Source organism: Ictalurus punctatus, chromosome 14, assembly GCF_001660625.3.
Source record: "Ictalurus punctatus breed USDA103 chromosome 14, Coco_2.0, whole genome shotgun sequence".
NCBI classification, from domain to species: Eukaryota; Metazoa; Chordata; class Actinopteri; order Siluriformes; family Ictaluridae; genus Ictalurus; species Ictalurus punctatus.
Window position 1 is genome coordinate 15,423,788 of NC_030429.2, and position 22,602 is coordinate 15,446,389.

The window sequence follows — 22,602 nt, forward strand, 5'->3', positions numbered from 1 at the left end:
ATTTCCATAACTTTGATATTGTACAAATACTTTCAGGGAATGTATAGCTTAATCTCTGGAATTGAAGGATTTAAATGAAGGGAATGCATATTGAATTTTGAGACATGGGTTAACACAGATGATATCTGCATCAAATCCAACATGTGTCATTATGTGTATAAAATACTGTGAAATACTTAATTTTGATCAGTATGATAATATAAAGCATGTGAGTTGTGATGAAATTACCGTAGTACTCGAATATTTAAGTAATACTTCCAGCAATATCTTTTTCACAGTTATAGTCAGTATTGCTTCTTTCCCATATAAGCCATTACCAACTTTCACTTAGTGCATTAGCAATGGGAATGCATGGGAGTTTGTCTTGTGATTGGTTGGGGGGATTGAGGTCAAAGGTGAACCCACGTGCAGCCTAAGAAACAATGAGGCATTTCTGTGCCATATTCAGTGGGAATGAATTGTGCTCTATTTGCATGAGGCATAGTGCCCTTTCATTATTCGAATCAACGGAGCTGCACAATACTAAACACAGGGTGGAACCAACCTAACTACCCGTCTCACGCCACCCCAGATTAGCAGTGATCCATAATGTACTCGGACAGTGGCTGAGCTTTTCCACTACCTACGTCTGGATGGATGGGGAGACACAAATGTCATGGTCTAGGGGAACCACACACAGATGAAGAACATACCAACATGAGACCATTTAAATCTGCACATGACCTCCAAAAAAAAGCACTCCTGTCTATGTACAGTATATGTGATTGTCGTGGAGAGTGAATGCAAGAAATGAGAAGAAGAACTTGTTTAACCCCATACTTATGCATACGCTATATTGTGTGATACATTTCCCACTGTATCCCCACTCAGAATTATGTTGGCTTTTGGGGTTTTGGCAGCTTTATTTAAAAATAAATCAAAGGGAGAAGTCCGTACTGGAATGTGGCTAGGAGAAAACTTGAGCAAACGAGAGCAATCCATGCACGCTTAGGCCCAGTCATCCATCCATCCATACATGAGTGTGTGTGTGTGTATATATATATATATATATATATATATGTATACACACACACACTATATAATATACTATACACTATATATATATATATATATATATATATATATATATATATATATATATATATATATATATACACACACACACACGCACATACATACATACATACAAACATTACTGTGCAAAAGGCTTAGGGAACCCAATTTATTTTTGGGACAAACTTTGTTATAGATTTTTATTTTACGACTAAATTCCAAACAGTTTTCCAGCCCAAAATTAAATGTTAAAAGAAAAATGTTTGTATGTCAGTAAAGAAAGTAGCATATTATATAAGAGAACACTTTTCAGACACAGACATATTGAAGGCTGCTGGGTTTTGCTACAAAAATAAGAAGCAAGTGCAACAGACAAAGTCTCCAGAAGAACCGTGGTTGATTCTGCAAGATGCGCAATAAAACTTACAGCTCATTTCCTTATAAAACTGCACACATTGTACCATGGCTACCAATTTTGTTTTTTTTAAAGCTAAGGGTCATCACAACAAATATTGACTTAGTTTCATTTATTACTATTTACTGCACTTTATAGTGTATGTAGAAACATTTAATTTAATTATTTTTGAAGGCATTTTTGCTCTACAGCATTTCTTTGCATGTGCTTAAGACTTTTTCACAGTACTGTATATAAACCCTTAAGTCAAGGTCAGAAATACAAACATAAAAGATGTATGGGGTTCTTCCCAGGATTCGGCTTCATGTATACTTTTCAAAGGTTTAAATTTGAAGTAACTTCATTGCCCAGGTCTTCAGATGTGGTGTTACAAAGACTGAGTTACACGCCTGTGCTCTTCTCTTTTCCCTCCAACGGCTTGCATCCATCAGCTTTTATAGTCTCTTGGTCAGCCTTTGACCTGAAGACACATTTTCATGCATAAAATTGACATGCTGCGTACTCTACTTGTTAGTGCCATAATTTGTGAGTGACCTCTAATTCATTCCTTCTAGTCAGATTATTACAAAAAAATAATAGTAATATTACATGAAATGCTGTGAGTATATTTTGTAATCAGTGATTCAGCAGTGGTGGTCTGTGGTTGTCTATTTAAACAGATTGTTGCTGACACAGCTCTAAGGTTAATGGTCTGTACGATTTCATTAAAGAGGTGTGTGAGTCACAGTCATGTTGACGACTGTGTATTTGCTACTGTGACTTCACCACTTTTCAAGGTGGTGCTTCATGTTTACTTTTACTTGTTAATACATTTTGCAAATATGATAAATAAAAGCACAGTATGAGATGCACAGAAGTGTTATAGTAATTAATACATCTTATGGCATTTTATTTCTTTTTTTCCCCTCATTAATGTATTTGTTTATTGTAAAAAGGTATGGATGCGTATCATGAAAATCATCTTTGCAAGTAAAAGACATAAAATATTTTAGGTTGTTATTAGGTAGAAATGTTAGCTTTCGTTCTTACAAAGGACAGGGTTATAGATGCAATTTTGATCTTGTTTAACTATTGCACTGTATACAGCACTTTGGTCAAGAGACAATAAATACAATTTACTTACTTAGGTGCTGTAGAATAAACACATTAGGTTCAATTTTGTCCCATTTCTATTAAATCTATCACATCAGAGTTTTAGACAGAAGGTTTTTTTTTTTTTCTAATAAAATATCCTTCATATTAACCCTATATTCATATTTTGAGTGTGTTTGGTTGATATCATTTTATTGTTGCAGGTTTTCTCATGCTCTGACATTTAATTTATTTCCTCATCACTTTTATATTAAGAGCAAACTAGATAATCCTAGATATTTATGTGTTGCTAGCATTTCAATAATAACAGTGTTTACAGATTTGTCAGCATAAAAGTTACTTTATATAATTTAGTCACTGATATTTCTGGCTGTATAACAGTGAAACATATGGATTTTGTTATATATGGGGGTATTATCTCATTACCTCACAAGTTAGTCAACAAGTCTTTGTTAAGTAACTACTAATTACACAATAACCTTGGGTTTAAATTCACCTCACAACAAGCAATATAGTAAAAATATCCTTACGTTACCTATTCTTTAAAAAGCACCAAATGAGTGTGATGATGAACAGGATGCCCAACCCAGAGGCCACTACTAAAGAGATCAGAGCGCCTGTAAGAGTACCAATTGTGAGTGTATATATACAGGGTTCTGAGACACAATATGACATGAGAGTGAGATGTGTTTAAGTGTGCATCAATGGTTAATGGTTACAGAATAATGCATCTAAAGGCGTTTTATGGAAAATACACAGAGGTTGCTGGTCAGATTTTTTCTGCCTCACTTGTAAGTGAATTTGGATAAAAGTATCTGGTGAATGGTAATTTAGAACAGAGTGGTTTAATCATCTGATACATAGCTTAGTAAAAACATTAGAGATATTTTGCCCACACAAATTCATCACCATGATGTTATTACCAGTTATTAGTATATGTTTAAAAGACAATATGTTTAAAATGTAGTGTTCAGTCACCCAATACTATGTAAAAATAAATTAATAAATATATTTTAGACAATTAAATATTCAAAGAAACAGTGGTGTCTGAACCTCATTCAGTCTGTACAGGAGGTTTTTTTGTGATGGCAAAAAATGCTCGAGTTTGTGGTGGCTGTTTTTTTGGAAAACTACTTGAATTGGCAAAATTGCACAGTCTTTCACAGTGAAAGACCTTTTAGCTGTCCTCATGTTCGACACATGTTAATCGAAGGGGACTTTGGCTGAAAGCACGTTGCGATGACGTCACATGATGCATCTTGGCCCAAATCTGCTGAAAATCTGTGCTAATTTTGAAAAATTTAAAGTTCCCCCAAATATTGCAGCATTTGTTGGATTATGTGTTCTTTTCTGCGATCGCAAAATCCTGGAGGGACTACTCATCGTAATGCACACAGTACATTAATGTAACCAATATTTCTGCAACAAATATTGTACACTTTTCATAAAAGTGAATAAAATACAATTTTCTGTACTGTGTGAGGATGTTTGTTTTTTTTAGTTCTGATTGCATTCTGTGGAACCTTTTTGCTTAGGAGTGTAGTTTAGTTCTTCACACGTGTCTATTTTAAAGCCTGTTATAAGCCTACAGATAGAACAGACAGAACAGTTAGCTCTTAATTATACACTGGAGTAATATGCCATGAAAGATCAAATTAGGCCCCAAGGAGGAAAATAATGACAGGTATTTTCCAGGCCATGCAAACGTGGATGACTCATCCTGCAGAAAAGGTATCACAAATGTAGTCTACTGTACACAGGAAGTCAGAAAAGAAGTGCTTTCAGCTCTTGAAATTATAGAACTATTTTCTAAAAATTGCATGGTGTATAACAAGACTTCAGATGTGAGCTGGACAAAACGATCAAAAGGTGAATTTACATGATGATGACCTTAAAAGCTACTAGGTTTCCTACAGGTTCTCCAATTTCCTTCTAGAGCCAGATTCTTCCAAGTTCTTCCCATTTCTTTCCTCTGTCAAAGCCCTGTCCTTGCCGTTTTTGCCTGGCTTCCCACTGAAGCTAAGCAGGGTTGAGCCTGGCCAGTACCTGGATGGGAGACCTCCAGGGGAAAACTAAGGTTGCTGCTGGAAGTGGTATTAGTGAGGCCAGCAGGTGGTGCTCACCCTGTGGTCTGTGTGGGGCCTAATGTCCCAGTGTAGTGACGGGGACACTGTACTATAAAAACTGCACAGTCTCTCAGATGAGGCGTTAAACTGAGGTCTTGACTCTCTGTGGTCATTAAAAACTCCAGGACACTTCTTGTAAAGAGTAGAGGTATAACTCTTTCCACTCTCTCCTCTCCATTAATAGCTGGTGTGTAGTGGGCATTCTGCTGCACTATGGCTGCCGTCGCATCATCCAGGTGGATGCTACACACTAATGGTGGTTGAGGAGATGCCCCCATACTATGTAAAACATCCCATCCAGGGTGTATTCCACACCAAGATAAATGAAAAAGACTGAATAAACAAACTACAAAATGTACTTTGCACATATAAATAATATTTAGATGCTACAGAGGTCTCAATGCAGTACGGAACAGTTCTGCATGAAAATGGGACTATATAACAAAAGGTTTAGCTGAATCCAAAATCTTGGAATAGGACAGTGGTGGAACTCTTCTGAGGAACTTAAAATGGGCTGTACACATATAAAATTCACATAGAATCATAGAAAATATTTGAGAATTTCTACTGAAATTAACAGCAATATAATATTTACTTAGATTTCTCATAAGAAAATAAGTGCTGTAGTTCATTCTACATACCAAGCCTTTAGAAAAAGTACCAAAGAATCTGTGGGCTAACATTTAGTCTCTTCAAGTTAGCCTAAGAAAGCCTACAATTCTAATTTTGATCACAAAGCTCTCACATGTCTTTCTAACTAACATTTAGAAAGGCTAGAATTTGATATATTCTGTAGCACATATAATTTACACACAGCACATTTTTTAAAATAATGGATGCTCCGTGAGATGACTTTTTAATAACTAAAGAACATTGTCCCAGACCTGTGTTCTCTAACAAACTCTGGGGCCTTTCACGAACAGGTGTATTTATATTGAGATCACATGACACTTTAATTGTATAAACTTGGACTCCAGTAAACTAATTATCTGACTTCAGATAGCAGTTCTAGGTTGTAACTGAACATGTAGAAAATTTCAAGGGAACTTTGCATACTGTGCCCTCCACTAATATGGGTACCTTTGGTAAATATGAGCAAAGAAGGCTGTGAAATTATTGTTTAACCTTTTGATCTTTTGTTAAAATAATTCACAAAAATACTCTGCTCTCATGGCACCTCTTCTCCTATAATGCCTGATAAGGTTGGAGAATACACAGCAAGGGATCTGAGACCATTCCTCCACACAGAATCTTTCCAGATCCTTCAAATTTCGACATCCATGCTTTGTTTACTCTCCTCTTCAGTTCACCTCACAGGTGAACACAAGAACAAAAGTTTAAACAATAAAGACAATTTTCACAACCGTCTTTGCTCATATTTACCAAGGGTGCCAATATTAGTGGAGGGCACTGTAAGTACCCACAAGGGGGTTTAGTATTTATGTAAGCCAGTGTAGGTTCCATTAATGGACAGCACTAAAATGAGGTTCATACATACGATTGAAGCTTATGATGTCCTATGCAGAAATCTTTTCTTTTACCATTACATTTTCCCTCTGGATGAGTTGCTCTGAAGAACCAAAATAAACTTTCAGTGTGGTTATTTTGCCAGGGTCCAGAGGAATCTGGTTTTGAATCAATTGTATGTGTATAAAAATGATTTAAGTAACACACTAACCATGAGATTTATTAAGATTCCAAGGTATAAAATTAACAGTATGTACCTATATAGTATACAAGGTAGAACTTCACTGTGATATCGTTTGTAGAATCACATTTATGTTTTAATCTTTGAATAAAGTAAAACATGTTATTTAGTTATGATTAATGTTATGGTAATGCCAGCCACATAAATACCATAAAGACCACTTGTGACAAGCAAATGTTATGATGATATGTATACATTGAAATGTCAGTGAACCATGCAAAACCCTAAAGCCACTGTGGTATTATATGTACACACTTATGCAAATTAAAATGTGATTTTGGTTGCATGCATAATGCCTTGGAAGTATGATGAATTGTAAATTATCAAAGGGACAGTTCAGTGGCCATGCATCACTCCACTGCCTTATACCTTATTCATACACACAGTGCAATAGGTCTTGCATGTCATTAGAAATGAGGATGTCAGTGAGGTGAGAGAGAAGGCATATAACATTGCTGATGTTAAAACATATCACATACCCCAGCTCCAAGTTAAGTCACCTTATTGAGACAAAAAGAGGAAAGAAGAAAAACACCTTAAGAAAGAAAGAGGACTGTGCTGAAGTTACAGTTTTATTGCAGAAAAAATAGACTACAATGTGTAATCATTTTAATTATGTACTATTAATATACTACTATAGCACCTCATACTTCATACATGAAAATACTGAAACTACCTTATAAAGCAAAAATTTTAAAAAGCACCAGAAGTGAAAATGTAATGAAAAGCAACACGTATGTAGTTTAAATGCTTTATTGTATTTTGTTCTACACATCATGATCAAGATACTCCATTCAAAATTGTTTAGCGATCCACAAAAGGTCCTTCCTTTGCACTTTTGCTTTGGTCTAAACACACATCTAAAGCCGCCGGACACTCTTACAGAAAACACTGGAATGTTTATGTAGTTAAGCACCATTATTTTTCATGTTTTGCTACAGTTTTCCACTTTGTATGGTTGTAATTGCTTTACTATGTAATTATTGTGACACAAATAGAATGGAACCAAACCCAATAAAATACAAAAATATCTTCCTACCAAGAAAGAGTCATATTCTATTAATTTTACATACACTGTCTTAAATCCTTTTTTTCATGTCATCTGCACTTTCTTCCTAGTTGGAAAAAAAGAAAAAAGAAAGAAAAAAAAGAAAAAAGAAAGAAAAAAAATTCTACTGCAGGAGACAGGGAATAATTGTATCCAAATTATTGCTCATACCAATATCACACAAATTTGAAAGGATATTTAGAAAGATTTGTTTAAAATGCTGAAACCACACCTGTACAGTATAACTATATAAACGCCTATGCATCAATTGTCACATAAATATCACTATTTCTGCCATTTGTAGTTTTCACTGTCTCTTTCTGTAAAAGTAACATTTACCTCCTGAGCCCATAAACCCACGGCCGCATAAATACTACTAAAAGTCTGGTTAAAATTTAACAGAGGTTTTTAAGAACAAAATGTTCAGAGCCTGCATGATAGAAGGTCTTTGATGACTATTATAATGCGCTCTGCAGCCTGTGTTTATGGCTTCAGTGGGGTTTTAATCCTCCCACTCCATAGGCTGCAGTCTGTGATTAGTAGGCACCATATTGTGGCTATTATTCCGGACAGCAGCTTGGGTCTGCCTAGTTAGCTTGGTCAGTGCTGAGCCCCGGTGCTGTGTCATGGGCCTCTGCTTATGCCCCTGACTGACTTTGGTCAGGACCTGATCCAGCTCATTTGCCTCATCACTGGGTCTGGAACGAAGAAGGTATCTGATTGTTTGCAGATCCAAATCAGACCTGCAGTTTAAGTAGCTCTTCAGGTTCAGCTCTGGAAACACTTCTTTTCTCAGAGCTCGGATCAACTGAGCATCTGCATGATGCCTCCTGAGCCAAACAGATACATTTTTTTCCATGGCTATAAAACACAACGCATCATCATTTATAACAAACATCCCCATATAGGAGTTTGCATGGGGGTACTTCAAGACCGACGGATTGTTTCCAGTGGTGTAAAGCCCCTTGTTCTTCTGATGTTTCTCAGTGACTTGGCCCAAGTGCTGTTGCTTTGGATTGTTCCTCCACTTTTTAACAGCCCAAGGCTTTCTTTGGAGCTTTGGCAAAAGATGGTGCAGTTCTCCATCTGCAAGATCTGCAAGGTCTCCATTCAGTAGCTGTTGGATGACCAGCCTCCTCTGCATGGGAGACGCCACTGAAGTGGTACCATACAGTCCCCAACCTGCACCACACACAGGTTTAAAGAAGTTCAAACTTCAAACTTTAAAGGTTTAAAAAAGTTCAAAGCCTTTACCTCAGCTGTAAAGGCTTTCTTCAAACCATGTACAGTATGTCATGTTGGGAAAGCAGTAGACTGATCATCTTTTCACATAATCACAAAATTCAGCTTCAGAAGAAAGCAAACGCACCATGCAGAAAGAACCATAAGAACCAGGTGAAAATGGGATATGCCTATACATCATATCTTCATTTGCAGCGAAAGATACCAAGAATGCAGCAGCTGTGAAGTGATTTTATCTTTGATCATGCTAGTATAATAATGCCTTTTCTCTAGACTACTATATATACTCTCATCCCAGCATACAACATTTACAGCTTTCTCGTGGTTCTAACCAGAGTTTGAATGTCAGTTTTATGTCCATGGAAGCATCTAATTTGAAGTGTAACACACAGTAGTTCAACCCACTGAGGGAAAAAAAAGCTTGTTGACAAAGAGTACAAGAAAGCATGCAGCCAGCAGGCTTTAGGGCATCACATAAGCAATGAGAACAAGAAGAGGGGCCTTAGAACAAGCCACATTCTCATATCAAACCAAGCAATTAATCAAGCAGCCACTGAACAAGTGAATTTACCATACATTTCCCGAAAGTAAGTATCCCATGCAGTACTCACCCTGCTGGAAGGAGACCAGAGCCACTCTGTTGTCCATTAGCTGGGGTTTACGGTAGTTCCCAAGCAGAGGCACTGGTGATGATTCTTGAGCATGAGAAGAGAACAGAGCAGTGGCTAAAGCCAAGTACTGTAAAAACACATGGCAAGAACAGAAACATAGCATTAATCAGAGATGGCTGTAATGGTTTTGTAGCTGAAATCATAACATAGCATTAATCAGAGATGGCTGTAATGGTTTTATAGCTGAAACTTAATAACTCATTATTAACTTTCTGCATTTCTATAAAGAGCTTTCTGCTTCAATGTTTCTGGAAAACTTAGCCTTTTTATCTTGATTCCATCTGCTGTGTTATTATAGCATTAAGTAGGAAAAGCTTAAAAACCTCTGCACTTAGTCGTAGTTAAGTTAGGGTGTGTCTGGTTTTTGCAGTTGTACCTGTCCACGAGAGATGCTGACTGGATTCCTAAACACCGTCCAGAGCACGCTGGGGTAGCAGGGGGGAGTGGTAAGAGAGCCATCATAACGGTAATACTCATCCAGACGGGCAGGAAGCAGTTCCCGGATATTAAAACCTGCCACCTGCACTTTCTGATCTGTAACATATAATAAGAACAAATGCAGAACAAATGTGAGCTTCAGCCTGGAGTTAGGTACAGTATATAATATCATTAATGAACTCTTACTATTGCAAATCCTAAATTTTAAAATAAATAAATAAATCGACCTTTGTATTTAGTGCCTTTGACATATTTGAGGAACTGGTCGAAAGCAGGATTGAACTCTCCCACCTTATTATTAAAAACAAACAAACAAACAAACAAACAAACAACATTAAAATGGAGCACTTTTACACCTTTACAATAAAGCATTTTTCTTGAAATATCTGCTCACCTCAATAAAAACGCCAAGCACAGCAAGACCATCAGACTTGTCCACTGCTAGGGAGATGTTGGGATACTTGGCAGAATTGAAATGAACCAAATGCATCTGAGAAAACCAGAGAGGAAAATGTTGAACAAAATTTCCTTGTACACTTTATTATCACCTTGTACACATATTACTTAACACAGTTATATATTAAGTGGCATTACATTCCTTATGAGTTTTCTTAATTTTAAACGGATACTTTACCCAAAAATTAAAATTCTGTCATCAATTACTCACCCTCATGTTGTTCCAAACCCACAAGACTTTCATTCATCTTCGGAACACAACTGAAGACATTTTTAGGGAAACCTGGGGGATTTCTGCCCCTCCGTTTATATGTAAATGTCCACGTAACCGAACCATTCAAGATCCAAAAAGTACATAAAGGAATTATTAAAAGTAATCCATGTGACTCTAGTGGTTTAACCCCAATTTTACCCCAAAACCAAAAAAAAGAAATTCAATAATGGAAGCGCTAATTTTAGCGGTATCGAGCTATCCTGTACTTTTTTTTTACTTTATAATAAAAAAAAGTCTGCCTGGTTTGTTGTTTCATTGAAAACATGAAAAGATGGTATATTTAACAGATGGAAATATACTTTTTTTTTATTGCTTCAAATATTATCTGACATTTTACTAGTGTGAAATGTAATTACATCCCGTTCCCGTCCTTATTCACAGTGGCGTCCAACAAAAATATGCATGCTTAAAGCCTAGTGTGACCACCCCATTAAGTTGCAAATGTCTGTAAGCCTAAAATCATAATGTTACATATTCTGTTGGGTGAAATATTATCATGGGTTGTGATGGAATCCAAGACGCAAGACCAGACACCAAATGCGCTGTCAATTATAAAGTAAGAATGAGCCATAAGCTCTTTGTCTCTACTAATGGGTGTATGCCATGAAAGCGAAAGAAAGCGATTAGTGTCTAACCTCAGCAGCAAACTGCTTGCCGTTGATCGTGTGTTCAGAGCCGATCGGCATGTTAGAGGAGCCCCAGTGGAAATGAAGCTGAGCTGCTGAGTAGCGATAAGGCAAACCAGCTAGATGCATCCGGGAAGGCAGAGACAGCTGCACTGTGGTTATTAAACACAAACACAAACACACATATAACCTGACTCACACAGGTGCTTATGTGAAATGCAATGACGTCACTGTAGGTATGTGGCAATGTATACAATAAGGAGCTCAAAAGCAATACACTATCATAAATCCGGTCCGTCTCATTAACATCCAAAAGCTCAGTGTGCCTCTACTGTTCCATAACACAAGCACCACTGAAACCACAAGGATGCTATAAGATGAGCATCCATCAGTCACACCACAAACGCCTCTCTATTCTAAGCTGCTGAGGAGAGTTTTAACTGCCATAGCCTGAACACCAGTGCAGGTCTGTGAAAGGCATATAGGCATGTTATAGGCATATACACCACTGATCAAAAGTTTGGAGATACTTGACTGAAATGTTTCTCATGATCTCAAAAACCTTTCGATCTGAAGGTGTATGATTAAATGTTTGAAATCGGTGTTGTAGACAAAAATATAATTGTACCAATATATTGATTCTTTCATTAGAAAACTAACATTTTATTTACAAAAAATATATTTTTTAAATGGATGACTTGGAGTGAAATATTCAGAAAAAGCAGCAAATAAGAGTCCAGCATAGGTGGGAACTCCTTTAATCCTGTTTAAGAAGCATCTCAGGGGGATTCTTCCAGAAACTGGATGAGAAAATGCCAAGAAATTCTAGGCAAAAGGGGTGTTTACATTGAAGATGTTAAAATATTAAATTATTTTGATTTATTTGGGATTTTTTTTCAAAACATAACTCCAATCGATCCATTTATGTTATTCCAGAGTTTTGATGACTTTATTATTATTATAAAATGTGGAAAGATAAAAATAAAGAATGAATGTGTCAAAATTTTTGACCAGCAGTGTATGTTGCCTGATTAGAAAATGCCCAAATTCAAAGAGAATGCACAAAAGTAACAATTTTCAAAGTAAATGCTCACACAAAGCATGCAACATGGAATAAAAATAGGATCATGTAGCTTATGTGGCACTATTTATTTTCTTAACCAGGATTACCAGGGCTACTATCATGCTTTAGACTAAATATACAACTGAAAATGAGATTGACGCATCTAAGAGATGGCACACACTTTGTTGTTTAACAGATTAGCTGCTGTGTGAGTCATGACTAAGAACACTCCATACTTTACTTACCTAAAATATGAGCTGATTGTTACTTTTGTACACATGGACAGTTATCATAATAAGAGGGTGATTACAGAAAATTGCTGTGCCTGACATATAAAAAAATAAAAAATCACGTTGTCATTTTTTCCATGCTGAACTAGAAACGTGGCTTGAGAAGAAAGAATATCTTCAGTGTTGTGGCTGATGGACATGTCTCCACTAGTTTAATGGCAGTTTAACATTTCACTTGTCTGTGTATGCATTTATTATGAAAGTGAGAAAGTGTTAGCATGGAAAGTGAGAATGAATTGAGCATACAATGCCAGTCAAAGGCTTTTGAAGCCTTTAGAGTTTATCCACTGTTGCCATTTAAATATGAATAAATAAATATCAAGTGATCCATATAATCTTTGTATTTTATAGACTTGTCCATACACCGATTTCAAAAGGGACTCTAAATGAGTTGTTTATTAATGGCAAGTGCACTTGTTTGGTGAAGTGGTTACTATAACGCTAAGTTACAATAAGCCTAAATTTGTCTTACAGTTGGTATATGAATGTTAATATCAACTGTAGTGCAAATATTCTGTATGTTGCAGGTCTGCAGTATATGGTTTACTATATTTATGTGCTACAACTTGGATCTAGATTTTTTTCCCCCAATAAATAATAATTTCTTACTTAGATATTCTAATCCTAGAGTATTTAAATTTCTTGAAGTTTACCCAAATGTTACTATAAATCTTCTTTAAATGTAGATATGTTTAACAGAGATCTCTCATACCAGAGTGTCCATTGTTGCTAAGGGTGAGCTGCTCTTTGCTAGACAGGTTGTAGTTCTGCAGCTGAATGGGCAGTAGATCTGGATCAAATCTCAGCAGCTCAGGCTGGAAGTTTATGGGAGACTGGAATGTCCCTCCACAGTATGGGTAATTCCTGGACCAGTGGTGCTCTCCGTCAGGCCCTAAAACCAACAGCAGTATGCCAGAATTATGCACAAATTCCCTCATAATGCATTATACCTTGCTGTGGTAAATCTTAGATGAAGTTACTTAGTCAGATACTATGACTGCGAACTTTCTCTGAACTGCTGGGGGTTTTTTTTGTCTTTTTTTAGCTAGGTCAGATTTTTGGAAATTGTGTTTTATGCATAACTGCTTCTATAATAAAGCTCAATGGATGTTCAAAGTGTCGCCTTTTAGAAGAAGTGCCCAAAATAAATAATAAATAAATAAATAAATAAATAGTTCTAAAGTTCCAGCACATGTTGCTTGTGTATGGTTCACAATGATCTTGCATATACAAGGCTGATTCAAAACTGAGAAGACAAACATGTAGCCTGCAGACAGAAAAGGGTTTGTTTGGATTTTGAACAGAAGCTCTAGGAATTGCTTGGCTCTGAGCTAGTTACCCTGTATAAAATCCAAAATTAATAAATTGTATAAAACAAAAACAAACAAACAAAACTTTCTATATTATATATCCAGTCACTAAAATAAACAAACAGTCTTGAATTGACCGTGGTATAGAGGGAGAGGAATTTGTTAGCTTGTTCCAAAATGTTTACTAAAATGAGGTATGACATCATAACATGGTAACATATGACAAACTGTTTTCTCTGCCAAAAGAGGGCATCTCTTTTAGACTCATGCAGCTGCCTAACCACAAAACCAAAAAAGAAGTCTGGTGTTTGTAATAGCCCATAGGCCCAGAAGCTGCCAACCATACCGCAATGCTCATAAATAACTGAAAGAACAAATGTCAATAGAGACACAATGAAACAGTACTAAAAGAGCCTGATATTCGGTTTTATCATTCACCATCATGAAAATGTCCTCTGTGACTCAGTGTGTCAGTCAGTGTGACAAAGGAATAGCTGTCCATAATGTGCCAATGGTGGTGTCACTGCCAATGGTGGTGTCTCTTTCTACTCCAGCATCATTTATTAAAAAAAATATACGATTAGATGAACTACCAAATGTGACAATGTTGGACATAACAGCAGCAGGGAAAAACAGTAGCTTGACATTCAAATAACATTTTACATCTTGTGTTCCTTTTTTTACCTTTGCAACCAACATATATAATGTTAAAGTGTATTTCATTATCATCAACCAGGCTTGCTTTGAGAGCCGTCTCACATATATGAACTGGGTTGTTTTTCCATCTGTTTATGCAATCTGGTGTACTGATTTTTCTATCACAGGCAAAAATCACACATCGTAAAAAAAATTAATAAAAAAAGCATCTAAAAGCCGCCAAAAGGAGGGCGGCATAGGATAAGACTAAACTCACAGGACAGCTACCAATATGGTATTGGTGATGGCAACTATAGCTGGAACATAAGAATGGACAAGAAAAAAATGTGTTTCCTGATCATGCTGATTGATGATGTAAATGGAACAAAGAAAAGTTCTTTAATCACAGGTCTATCATTAGAGGATCTTCATCCTATTATCTGACGTGGAGAATATTGTCGCACATTCTCATACAATGTGATGTATGAGAATAACCTTTAAAGACTGCTGGAAATCACAGAATGAAAAACCAGATGTATTCTGAAGTCAAAAATAATCACAAACTTTGTCCAGGTTAGAAATACGTGGCAATATATGGGAATTTGTTGGATGGGAGCCAAGATAGTTGACTCTAATTGGTGAGCTGATCCAAATGATCTGACTCACTGAAAAGAGCCATAATTCCCATCACACACACACACTGTAACCCATAAGCGAACTGTAACTCATTCTGATGCAATATTCAATGTTGCATACATATATAGTCAGTCTTTTTTCTTTTCTATCATACATTATGTCAGTCACTAAACCCTCCAGAGCCCAGGGCTGCACAGCTTCCGGGGTGGTTGGGTTTGAACAGCAGTGAGTATTAAATCCAACTACATATAGCAAATATATTTGCTGGCAATTTCCTAACAAAATATACTTCAAAATAGTAAAGCAATAAAATAAGACCTATGCAGAAATAAGAAGAGAAAAGTAATTGGCTCCAAGTAGCTGACTGCTGACATCATTATCCTTGACGTAAGTTTTCTTAAAGGCAGGCAACTGGGACTATTAAAAGCAATCCATTCTCTTTTGGGCATAATTGCTCACTGTTCATTTCATTTGCCGATTTAATTTGGGTTAGTTACAGCACTGTAATCACACAAAGTACTTGTGGTTAACCCGTAAAGACCTTCAGCACAGATGACATGGCACCATGAATGCAGAAATTCTGAGATCCCTATAAGCAATTCCAAACACTAAATGAACTAAACATCTCAAAGGACACAAATTATGACAACATAGCAAAAGCAGCAATGCTCTTACTAAAGTCTTAGCATGTTAAGCTAAAAGGCAGATGACATAACATGATGCAAATTTTCAGTCACAAGCAGTTCAATGGTTTACGTGGCTCAGATATACAGTATAAAGCCACAAACTACTAGTGTGTTTCCTGTGGACGTTGTCATTGAGAGGTAAAATGGTATTCATCCACATAGCATGAAAGAGAGGAGTTTTTTTTTACTCATCTGGTCCCAGCAGGTCCTGAGAGCCAGTGGTCTGATGGCCAATTCAACTAAACTTAGCTTTATATGAATGGAAAAGATCCCATTCATATGTGTTCATTAGGGGACAGCTTTAGGAATGGTTCATTCCAGAAACTGTAAAAGCAACATTTCAGTGCATCGGTGTTATACAGTCACTGGCTCTCAAATATTCTGTTACAGTAGCTTGTCTTAGCTAAATTGACTGTCAAATGATAGTCATGTGGATAGGAGAGAGTGCTTGACTAACCTGACATTTGCTTAACTAACTGTACCGTGTTAGTTAACTGTACAGTGCTTCGGTAAATGAAACTTGTCTTCATATGGTGCATAAACAAGAACCTGACATTTAGTGCATTATGTTTGAATTTAAATGAGCTTCAATAAATTCGACAAAATACAAATTGTACTTTTTAAGCAAGAAATGCCTAATGTGAGCGGTCATTCTTTAAAGTCATTGGGTGAAACGAGAAGGGGAAAGATTCTTATCCACAGTCTTTATGGTATATTCTGCTTCAATTTTCAATCCCTAACCAGGTGACTTTTGTGACTTTTCTATCCATAATAAAGAGACCCCAATAAAGAGACTACAATATCTGATCTATATAGGGCTAAGCATAATACCATCATCTTCTATTTTTAATTGAGCAAATCAGATAATACTGTACTGTTTCACTTACCATCATATGTCCATTTTCCACCTAAGAGAGAGAGAGAGAGAGAGAGAGAGAGAGAGAGAGAAACAGTCAATAAATCATTCTGAACCCAAAAACAATTTTAAATGAAGTCTGGGAACGAGCTATTACACTCAATATAAGGGTCATTATTTCTGAGCCCACGTCTCTGATCTACTTGGGTGATGCATACAGAGACTCCTAATTCAAAGAAAATAATGCATTCCAGTGCCGCACCAGTGTCTGTGGTTACAGCCTGATTAGTGCAAATATTTCAGTCAATCCTGTCTCCAGCTGAGTGTCTGACACGTAGTTGTGTTCACTTAGAGGTCCATGGAGATTAATAGAGAATGTTAATGTACAGTAAGGGCTGAAAGCCACACTTCTCTACTGAGAGACCAAAACCATGAGTCATAACGCAGGAATAATACAGATAATAATAAAGTTAAAAGTGAATCAGTACTTATAAGACTGTGAGGGGGGAAAAAAGGTTTGAATGGCACTGGTCACAATTTCCACTAGACAACAATGATCAATGAGCATGAGAATGTTTTTGAGTGCTGTGCTGAATGATGTTCTTAATTATTATCATTCCAATTATGTTTCTAATATAAGTTTCCCGATCAACAATCCTAACAATATAGCATGCTAAAAACACTGCAGTCCACAGTTATTTCTGCTGCTTTCACCTCAGTCTCGGGAAGATCACAATATTATTGCAGTTGAAATACCATATATATTCAGCACTACTTCTGCTATATTGTTTAATGGAAGCTAATTTCAATGCTTTTGTATTTTGGCCCATGTAAACCGCAGTCTGTTCATGCAAAAGTCTCAACTTCATTCTGTATCAGAGCCTTGTTTCTATGGTTACTAACTTCCATACCAGCACATTCAGAGACCCACAACTCTGTGTTTAAAAACACAACTATGTGTTTTTAAACAGAATGTAGTGTGAAACAAATACTTGCACTTTTCAGTCTAAAAGCAGAATATAGCTTAGGTTTAATGCAACATCACATCAGGCAAAACACTCAAGCAGTATAAAAGCATGCAAAACAGAATATCTGAAAATCCCAACCTTGTAAAATATTTGAACAAAATAAAAATAAATAAATAAATCTTACCATTGGAGGACAGTGGAAACGCTATTAGGATCATTATTAGGAGAGGAAACGACATGATGCCCATTATAGCCTAACGAAGTAAATCTGCTCGCTCTCTCCTCTGTTTGCTGTCTCATGTAAGAAATCATAACTAAGGTGTGCAGAAGAGCCTTATATACTTAAGCATGGTTCTGTATGCTGTCTCGGGCGTGACGTCTCCGCGATGTCGGAACAGACCGCGTTAGTTCAGCCGGCTTTTAGGAGCGCGTGTGACCTCATAGAAGTCTAATTAGGTTCAGACAGACGAACAACACTGAGGCAAAACAAAGCATTATGCATTATGTCAGAAACGGCAATTATGCGTAATCTTTACCTCAAAGTTTACATCAGAATTTGATCCAGATGCGTCGTGTCGAGCCCTCTGAGTAGAAAAAACAAGGGGAAAAAGACGGACAAGTGGAAGTTTGGAGCGCGCGACTGCTGCAGCCAACAGGGGGAGACAGAGAGGAGGACATTATACAGGAAACAGTTCAACTTTTTTTGCAATTAGGCACCTCTTTAACTGTAAAACAACATTTCGCGGACCTCTGAGAGAGAGAGAGAGAGAGAGAGAGAGAGAGAGAGCACACTCCAGGGTCCTGGTTTCGAATCTGACTCCAGTGACTGCCTGCATTCTTCTGCATGTTCTTATTGTGTCCACATGGGTTTCCTCTAGGTCCTCTGGTTTCCTCCCACCTCCCAAATAGGCCAATAAACAGATAAGATAAATTATTTCTATGTGTGAGAATCAGCGTGTGATTGTGTGTATATGGTTCACTTCTGTGGAGTGGTATCCCGTCCAGGATAGGCTCTGGATCCATCGTAAGCACTCTAACCAGGATAAAGCAGCTATTGAAAATGAGTGAGAGTTAGACAGCGAGTGATAAATGTAATTAGGATGACTCATAAACATACAATTATGTACCTTACATTTTTAAAGTACATTATTATATCTACAGGTTTATATACAATTATGTATCCACATTTCATATGTATCCACATTTTATAGGTACAAAAGGTAAGGTACCATGTCAGCAACAAGGAAAGGCACAGTTTAGAACCATTTTTCTGAGAATGTACATGACGGCTGGTTATTTGGTTTAAATTCATTTTGTGCATATTTATGCATTCATTCATTCATTCTTTCATTTCAGTAACCTGAGCTCAGGATCAATGGGAACCCTGAAGCAGTGAGGTCGCAACCATATAATCCATATTATAAGGCAATATGCTGAATTTAAAAAGCTTTGTTTGCTTCCTTTGTTTTGTTTAAAAACAAAGTAAAAAATTATATTCCTATTATTGACCATATTAATGAATACCATAGCAGCAAGAGACCCCTGTAAAATCAATTCCATGGACCACGTCAGCACAGATTTGTTTTACGTTATGCTCATTATCTGAATTTGTACAAAACTATTCTGACTATTTATTGGTTCCATCGAGCATTTTGTTCAAGAACGTTCCACTGACAGAGCCAATTAGGTCCATTTTGAACTTATTTGCCTCACAGACCCCTGGTTATACTTTATGAACCCCTGGGGGTCCCCATACCACACTTTGAGAGCCACTGCAATATAGAATATCATAAAGAAAATGGAACATAGCTTGTGAAATAAAAATTGGGAAATGTCTTGAACATGGTTTCAAAGACATTGGCTTCAGTGTCAACATCCAGATGGGCAGTTGCAGGGTAAGGGAGGAGTTGAACAAATCATTAACAAACCCACTATGTCAAGCAATTGCATGTATTACGATACAATGTATTATGATCAAATCTGTATAATAATGAATGTTTAAAAGCATATGCTAGAAAGAAACGCTTTATTCAGATTTATTTAAAGCAACAATTTACAGTGAAACATCACTGGTTCATAGTTATACTTTTTCCAGCATGCATTTGTTGTAACTGAATAAACCATTTTCCTCTTTGGCAATTGTCTGACTGCTTTATTGTCATGAACAAGTACAAAGTTCAGTATGTTCTCTGCTCTTCAAGTGCAGTTTATGAGCCCTCATTTGCTTCAGCTTCATCATACACACCACCAGAACACACCACCATGAGGAACTTCAGCATGTTTTTCCTCATTTTTTATGTATTTTATTTGATTGAGGGACAGGCCACAATACCAGGTAAATTCTTGATCCACTGTCTGGAATATACTCTAAGCAATTTCTCTTTGTGTTGAATCTTTTGTACTATGAGTGTGCTTATGTAAAATGTTTGGTCCTAAAAGTGCATTTTTATTATGCACTGTGTGGACTATTAAATCAATCAGATCTATTTTCTATTCAGTTTCAGTTTTTATGTAATTATTTATTATTCAGAGACAATTCACTTGTTGGTTTGTGTGTGTGGGGTGGGGTGGGGTGGGGTGGGGTGGAGTGGGGGAATGTATGTATGTACTTGATTATTTAACAACCAATATTACCAATGGAATTTTTCTCAATAAAATGAGCTTTCGAATACCATTTACTGGAAGAAAAAAAAAAAAAGATTGATTGCAAAGTATTTGGAGATTAAAAGATATCAGTGGATAAATTAAGCTCACAAGATTATTATCTGAACAATTTACAATGTCACATTCCCACCTAAAGTATGTCTGTTCATTTTGATAAAAGATTCTGCCACATAGATAATGCTTTAACGTACATAGGCCAGATTATTTAAAGCCATAAGACACCTGAATTAGGATCTAAGATAAACTGAAATATTAACTTTAATATCAAGCAAATCAACAGTGATATATATAGTCTGACTGAACATGTTTCGGTTTCTTGTGAGTCACAACTATAACACAGTCTTCGTGCTGCCATAACCAAAAACAGAGTTTCATGTTCCTTGTAGCCTACGTAGTTTATAGCCACTATAAAAACTAGGTGTGGGCTAACTGCAAATGCATTTTTTTTATGTGATTTGCTGATACAATGACACATTCCATCAAAGCTCTTCTTTTTCCAACTATAGATTACTGTGACCTGCCGAAAGATGAAGGTATTATATCTGACAAAGATATTCAAGTCTACTTGTACTACAACAAGACTGCAGATAAGTGTTATCCATTCCGCTACAATGGAGAGGGTGGAAATCAAAACCGATTCAATTATGAGTTTTACTGCATGAGAAACTGCTCCGCCAATGCTGACCAACTATATCCTACAGACCGTGAGTTTCCTTTAGCTTTATCCTTTGTGATATACTGCAGCTGCCAATTGGATGTTTTTTTTATTATCATTATTATTTTTTGATTTTTTTATTTTTTTACCAATGCTATTCCTTTGTCTTTCTGCATCATGGTAGAAAATATTTTTTTGGTATCAGACATGAACCACCAATAGGAAATTATAAAGAAATTGCAATGTCTAATGTATACAATCTAATGTATCTCCCCCCCCCCCCCCCCCCCCCCAGGAACTAAAGCTTGCACCTTGCGAAAGGCTTCAGGTGACTGTTATGGTCATTATTTACGATATTACTATGATGCTGCTCATGGAAAGTGCACAACATTCTCTTGGACTGGCTGTGTGGGCAATGGAAACCGTTTCTTGGATTTACAGCATTGCAATGCCACATGTTTTGGAATATTTGGTGCGTATATATTACAATTATTTTATTTTTGTATGTTTATTTAAACAGTGAAAGTCATGCCTACTTGCATTTATGTGTCTGCTATGAATAGATCAAGATGGTAATGGCGATAATGAAGGCGATAATGACAGTGAATTGGAATCAGACACACCAACTGGTGAACTGTTTTTGTTTTGTTTTTTATTATTGAAATATGCAACCTCTGATTGGGTAGCTCATTTCCAGTGTTACTATAATGTTGTTATAATGTTTGGTGTGCACAGGCATCATTTTGGGAGCTGTTTTAGGTGTTATTGGAGCCATCATTCTCATAGTTGTGCTTGTTCTGGCACTGAAGAAGTTAGTGGTTTTTAAAAACTTTTCTTTTCTAATTTCTATTGTTTTCATAACCAAATATGTAATTTTTAAATTATTTTTTTCATAGGCCTAACAAAATCAGAAAAACCAAAGCAAAGGAAACAAAAGTGAAAGAAGACCCAAACTCTCCTGGTCCTGATGTACCTCTTCAAATGACCGAAAAGGCGTAATGGACCACAAAGAAACACCCAGCGGCAGCATTAATACCTCTCATAACTCCATATCAAGTCTTGACATCAGAACAAGACATTATTAGAAAAATGGTTCATCAAGCGGTCTTTGTTAGGGGTCATTTGTCTTAGTTTCTTAGCTTCCTAAAGTGGTTTCCACTTGGAAAGCTCTCAGATTATTGTCAAACTACCACTACTTAGAAACTTTAAGGCCCCCCACCCTGCTCCCTGAAGATGGACAGCCACCTTTGAGTGTAGGTAGCCATAGCTGAATATTTGGCAAGATTGGAAATGTGTTTATAATGTAAAGTGAGCTTTGGGATATTCACATATACATACGCTGAAGAATTAAGAGAGTACAATTATTAATGTTGTCATTTTTATGGTGTGTACATTTTATGTTGTTAATTTTTGGCACTAAGCTACACTACAAAGCAAACAATGTTCTCTCATGGTAATGACTGTGGTAAATAAACTTTGTTTTGTAAAGGGTGTTGATGGTAATAATTTTAATAAAAAATCTAATTCCAAATCCTGAATCTTTTCAGTTCAGAAAAATTAGATCTCACTGACTTTCACTACTGCAACTTATAATTATATAACTTGTATAATTATAATGAGGTAAACATCATTTCATAATTTAGAGAAGCATAGTCACAAACACAGTTGTTTAATGTAGCCATTGAAAAA

General features: G+C 36.5%; 2 protein-coding genes across 4 annotated transcripts; one reads left to right on the top strand and one right to left on the bottom strand.

The window, feature by feature from the left end:
- Nucleotides 1-1,232: 1,232 nt before the first annotated feature.
- Nucleotides 1,233-18,320, bottom strand: ca12 (carbonic anhydrase XII). 3 transcript variants are annotated; one of them, XM_053685635.1, is made up of 11 exons: nucleotides 17,779-18,114; nucleotides 16,658-16,678; nucleotides 13,215-13,394; nucleotides 11,159-11,301; nucleotides 10,188-10,283; nucleotides 10,021-10,084; nucleotides 9,732-9,889; nucleotides 9,296-9,422; nucleotides 6,874-6,894; nucleotides 3,096-3,177; nucleotides 1,233-1,928 (listed from the first exon to the last, which is right to left on the bottom strand). In XM_053685635.1, the coding sequence occupies exons 1-11, from the start codon at nucleotides 17,840-17,842 to the stop codon at nucleotides 1,850-1,852; spliced, it is 1,035 nt and encodes a 344-aa protein (XP_053541610.1). In that variant the 5' UTR covers nucleotides 17,843-18,114; the 3' UTR covers nucleotides 1,233-1,849. The 3 variants fall into 3 exon arrangements, with proteins under 3 accessions (XP_053541610.1, XP_047015767.1, XP_017341234.1); XM_047159811.2 differs by lacking the exons at nucleotides 1,233-1,928; nucleotides 3,096-3,177; nucleotides 6,874-6,894; nucleotides 17,779-18,114 and adding exons at nucleotides 7,134-8,624; nucleotides 18,131-18,320; XM_017485745.2 differs by lacking the exons at nucleotides 1,233-1,928; nucleotides 3,096-3,177; nucleotides 6,874-6,894 and adding an exon at nucleotides 7,134-8,624.
- Nucleotides 18,321-19,782: 1,462 nt separating this feature from the next.
- si:dkeyp-73b11.8 (BPTI/Kunitz domain-containing protein) lies at nucleotides 19,783-22,404 on the top strand. The gene is made up of 6 exons (XM_017485748.3): nucleotides 19,783-19,929; nucleotides 20,765-20,962; nucleotides 21,209-21,385; nucleotides 21,477-21,542; nucleotides 21,649-21,724; nucleotides 21,810-22,404. The coding sequence occupies exons 1-6, from the start codon at nucleotides 19,857-19,859 to the stop codon at nucleotides 21,910-21,912; spliced, it is 693 nt and encodes a 230-aa protein (XP_017341237.1). The 5' UTR covers nucleotides 19,783-19,856; the 3' UTR covers nucleotides 21,913-22,404.
- The last annotated feature ends 198 nt before the right edge of the window (nucleotides 22,405-22,602 follow it).

What these genes read in the sequence shown, in the direction of transcription:
- ca12 (XM_017485745.2), bottom strand. Translation starts at nt 17,842, where the DNA reads ATGGGCATCATGTCGTTTCCTCTCCTAATAATGATCCTAATAGCGTTT. An exon ending in GTTTCCACTGTCCTCCAATG is followed by an intron (nt 16,679 to 17,778) that starts GTAAGATTTATT and finishes TCTCTCTCTTAG; the next exon opens with GTGGAAAATGGACATATGAT. An exon ending in CAAAGGCACTAAATACAAAG is followed by an intron (nt 9,890 to 10,020) that starts GTCGATTTATTT and finishes TATATGTTACAG; the next exon opens with ATCAGAAAGTGCAGGTGGCA.
- si:dkeyp-73b11.8 (XM_017485748.3), top strand. Translation starts at nt 19,857, where the DNA reads ATGAGGAACTTCAGCATGTTTTTCCTCATTTTTTATGTATTTTATTTG. An exon ending in GGGACAGGCCACAATACCAG is followed by an intron (nt 19,930 to 20,764) that starts GTAAATTCTTGA and finishes TTCCAACTATAG; the next exon opens with ATTACTGTGACCTGCCGAAA. An exon ending in CCAACTATATCCTACAGACC is followed by an intron (nt 20,963 to 21,208) that starts GTGAGTTTCCTT and finishes CCCCCCCCCCAG; the next exon opens with GAACTAAAGCTTGCACCTTG.